Source organism: Cariama cristata, unplaced genomic scaffold, assembly GCF_000690535.1.
Source record: "Cariama cristata isolate BGI_N322 unplaced genomic scaffold, ASM69053v1 scaffold2842, whole genome shotgun sequence".
Lineage (NCBI taxonomy): Eukaryota > Metazoa > Chordata > Aves > Cariamiformes > Cariamidae > Cariama > Cariama cristata.
The window spans coordinates 10,176-14,994 of record NW_009605320.1 but is presented as its reverse complement, the minus strand read 5'-3'; the positions used below and the strand labels follow the sequence as shown (position 1 = coordinate 14,994).

Below are 4,819 nucleotides of genomic sequence, written 5' to 3'. Positions count from 1 at the left end.
TCCTCACAGGCATAGTTCTTACCACACAATGGGTAAATCATGAACACTTCCAAAGACATCATTGCTAAACAAAAATAAAAAAAAATTCAGACACAAGCTTTCTTGAACAGTATTTCAGCTTTAATGGAGTCAGAACTGGAAATCATCAGAACAATTTTATACATCTGTATACAGACTTAGGAACACGACTAAGTATCTATTATTTCCTATATACAACCAACCCAAATAATACAATTGAAATATGCCCTAACTAGGAAATACAAACATGCTTTTGCAAGATTATTTAGCTGTTCTTGATCGCAGTAGTCGCTTGATGATTAGATGATCACTTTCCTTCTCTTTTTGTTCTATAAAGATCTGAAAAGACAGTATTTCAAGAGTTACTCAGCATTTCTTCAGAAACAGATGACATGCACTTCTAGACCCATGTAATCAACAATATGTTTTTTTTATAGCTGTTTTCAGAATGAAATTTGCCGATTATCTTTTAGTCAGAGGACTCCAAGGATAGAGGCCATTTTAGTGCACCATAATAAGCAAGAAATACTGGGCACATACAAAATTCCATTTTTGCTGAAACAAATACCAAAGTCCAAAGAAAAATGCAATCTGAAAGTAGCTCTCAGTTCTAATTTCTAATACTTATTTTGTGAAACTGGAAGTGTTCAGAAAAGATATTTTTAGCCTAAATTCCTTAGGCTTTCTCTGAGTTTCCTGGGATTCAGTCTTTCACTTTTCACTTCCAAGCTTCTTAGCTTCTTTTGCTCTGCATTTCTGCTATTTTCTTCATCCTCCTATGGACAGCATTTTGGTGTCTGCCACACCATTCATGCAATTTACAGAACATTCAACAGGATATCTCAGTATGGGCAAACAGTCATCACAGCGAAGGGAAGGAAGGATTGAACAGAATAAAGAGATGTACTTCCAACAGAACAAGAGTATGCTCAGCATTATAGTTACTGTCAAAACCATAAAGTTGGATTTCAGAACAAATACAACAGGCCTTGGCCTATAAGACTCTTTATAGGCTGGCTTACACAGGGCAACATAATTTAAGCACACCCAGGGGGGTATCTAAACTGTGCTTTGAAAGGCATGGATGTATCTACATACTAAAGTAAGCCAAGTATCAGCTGTGCCTACATAGAATTGGAAATTACCCTAGGTACTTACTTGCTCTGGAAAGTTAATTGTATATGCAAACCTTTATCTTTAGTGTTTCAATCGTGCTATTCCAAATCTATGGATGCCTTAATGGTCTCTATTTCTATTTCTCCTTTTACGCCATACTTAATTTGTTTTTCCAGAAGTTGGTGTTCATTTATGATTCAACTTCTGTAGTAGATGAAAAAGTAATCCTCTACATACCGCAACTAAGATATCTATGAACCCAAATTTAAAGATATCTCTGTGACTGCTGTATCACCTATATGGTAAGTCAGCAGTCAAACAGAGAAGATAGGTGAGAAAATGGAGAAAATTAAGTAAAACAGCAGGAAAAAAAGAGACCAAAAGGAGTGGTTAGGCAGAATCAAGAAATAAGACAGTACTTTCAAATCTCTTCTGCAACTTGGTTAGACCTTCAGGTTTGTTCCATCCCCCTAATAATTTATTTTAAGCCAAGATTGCAGAAACAGATTACAGTGGACGGAACACTAACCTGTAATCACTTACCGAAGAAGCAGGGATATCAAGAGGGCAAGAAATATCAGTTGAATACAGCCTTTTCTTAGCTTTTTTTGGCTTGAGCTCGTTTTCTTTGACACTTTCTGGTTCTGCAGACTTGGGAGAGCTTATTGTCGCAATCAGTTTCTTTGCTAGAAGAAAAGTTTTATCATAAATCAATGTCTTACTGGTTTTTTAAGCCTCAAAATTAATGAACAAAGCAAGCTTTATTAAAAGCAGTTTAAAAGTGAAACAGATGCAGTCTGGACTTTAAATATAAAAATTCAGAAGTGGTATTTGACTGCCAGAGTTTTCTATAGCTTCAGATGCAAAAGCTTAAAGGACACATTTAAATAGCATATTAAAAAATCAGTTAGGATTCAGATTTCACTGGAAGTTAAACACTTCAACCAGAATTGAGTAACGGGCTTAACTTCTTGGTGCTGACAGAAGCACAGGGGAGAGTTGATTTTCTCTATATACTTGTATAGTTTTATCAAATTAGTACTAGCTCTATATAGAGATGAGTGTATACATATTATGAACTAGAAGGAAAGAAGAAATCCCGAACAATACTAAGTTATGCAAAAGAGGAAAAAACACAGGACATGGTAATAAAGGTTATGAACTAGAACTCATTTGCTCAAATTAAGTATTTTCAGGGTGAAATTTTGAGTAGTCTGAATTTGGCTTCCATTGATAATGATATGTTGTCCTCATGGAACCAAACTGACAAACCTGGAAAATTTAAAAAAATCCCACTATCATCGTCTGGACGGTCTTACATCAGGTAAGGAAGATGTACTCTCTAGCAAGTCAAGTTTTCAAGTGGGTACAGAGATCTTAACTTTAACTGTCCACATAGAATAAAGAATGACCTTGTTTTAACCAACCAAATAGTGTCTTTTAGAATTTAATGCTGGTGATTCCTTGTGCCCTCTGCTAATTTTAATATTTATTTTTTTTTTTTTTTAAGAAAAAACCACAGTAACTTAGAGATCATGTCTTACTGTAGGAAAGAATAAAAATATATTCTTTAATGCAAAGTCCTAGCAGTTAATCTTCCCAAGGCTACGCTTAAAATTAACAAAATCCATTAATTGCTTCCTGGTCAGTTTATTTAATTCTTCCAAATATTTTCATGAGACACCAGCTTTCAGATTCTGTAGAGCTAATCTTCCCTTCCCACACATGTACATCAAAAAACATTAATACAGTTTTCAGAGAAACAAAGCAGGGAGTGGGGGAAGAGGGATTGCTTATAAAACGAAGTAAGATTTGGACTTCAGATTCAGGTCTTAAATTTTTTAGAGCAGTAGGGCAAGTTTCTGAAATTGCCTTTAACTGTTTTACTGTAAGCAAGAACAAAGTCACTCAAACGTTTTCAGCTTAACGGTTATCATTGTTTTTTGCACTTTATATGCACATGTTCCACACTGCATCCTTTCATTCTACCTGGTTTACCTTTCACACTTAACCTAAACTTTAGAACCACGTGGTCCTTGAAATCAAGACAGCCTTTTCTATTCTGCAAGATTCAATATAGCAGGCCCCAGGTCAGACTCCATTATTTCATAAACAAAAGAACAACTTAATGCAGCAGATGTGTCTTTTAACCACATATACATTAACAGATTATAGTGGAAAAAAGCCATTCTACAATGCCCAGAAAACACAGAATAAGCCCTATTTATTCTGTACAAACCTTTAGAGTGAATAATAGTAGGAGAACTTTGGAAAAAATCTCCAATTTTTTGTAGTGTTCCATCTTTCCTTCTAGATGACTTTTTACTTGAAGTAGATTCTTGCCTCCTTAAGGAGTATTCTTTTCTAAACGACTGTGTAGTAGACATCTGTACAGAAATACAAGATCATTGTTTAAGCTGGAAATTGACTTGTCTTCAAGTTTAATTCTATTTTATTTGACTTCAATGGTATTTTCAAGCTGACATTTTGAACTTCACTACTGACATCTCTGTTCATTATACTAATGATACTACCACAGCAAGCAATGCAGACAATCTCATTTTATGCCCAGAAGAAAAAAGTTGTCAAAGTTTCACAGAATACATTTAAGGGTATGAGTAATATAGGAAAAAAATAGTTTCTTAAAAAAAAAGTAGCTTCAAAGTTGTAGAGTATTTCATTAGACAAGCTATTCTAGTTATAAATAAAACTGGAGGAAACTGATGGGGAAAATAAATCTACTACCCACTCTCTGAACCTGTCCAGATTACTACTAAGGTCTAAAATAATATTTTTATAATTGCCATGCATATTGATGCCATGAACCTTAGTTTTACTTCAAAGGCATTGCCTGAAACATCACATATATTAATAGCATGTTTAAACTAGTCTTCATAACTATTCAGTATGCACATTCTTCCCTTTGAATCATTGCACACTGCAGCTAGTACATATTCTTGGCAAATATAGACTTACTCTCTTTGGTTAGCTTATAGAATTTAGTAGGAAGACAACATAAGTGTTTAAGAATCCTATTCAAGTACATAGATAAGGATAAGATACTGCTGCATAAGAATGTTTCTTCCTTTCACAAGTCCACCTTTACAGAAAAGGCCAAACTAACTTTAAAATAGAACAAACCCAAACTTTTTTCTTGTTGCTTGTAGAAGGTGAATTAGTCATAGCGAGTTTTGCATTTTTCTTGTTCTCACTTTTCACCAAATCCTAAGAAAACAGATATGACAAATTTTAACTAGGATTCTTCTGGAAAGAACAACAATTATTTATGTTACAGAATCATACTATTATGTTTAAATGCTATGACTAGCAGTATGGAGACATTAGCTAATATTGGATAGAGGTAACTATTCAAATGTGAATTAAATGCTGAACAAACTTGTGGAAGGGAACTAGAAATACCTGTAGTCAAGCCATTCAGACATTTACGATTTTCTTCTCTCCATTATTTCCTGTACTTTTGGTTTTAAAAGATTTGACAAGCCATCACAGAAATTGAAATTAACTCAGTAAATGTAAACTCAGATTTATGGTGACAGCTATAAAAACAGGATGGTAGCATAGTACGATTGTTAACCTTGTCATTAAAAGATGTCTTCTATCTTGTGAAGTGGTGCCAAGAGACTTCAGATAACTGATAGCCACACCAACTGATAACGGTGTCAGA

The 4,819-nt window shown here is 34.3% G+C and overlaps 1 protein-coding gene across 1 annotated transcript in view; it reads right to left on the bottom strand.

Moving 5' to 3' along the window:
* Positions 1-279: 279 nt before the first annotated feature.
* Positions 280-4,819, bottom strand: part of LOC104158287 (kinesin-like protein KIF20B) — a gene marked incomplete at its 5' end in the record, with an annotated part of 14,583 nt that continues 10,043 nt past the window's right edge. Inside the window, 4 exons of the mRNA XM_009695893.1 lie at positions 280-357; positions 1,678-1,820; positions 3,374-3,521; positions 4,276-4,359. Coding sequence (XP_009694195.1) covers positions 280-357; positions 1,678-1,820; positions 3,374-3,521; positions 4,276-4,359 — 453 coding nt within the window. The remainder of the gene's footprint in view (positions 358-1,677; positions 1,821-3,373; positions 3,522-4,275; positions 4,360-4,819) is intronic.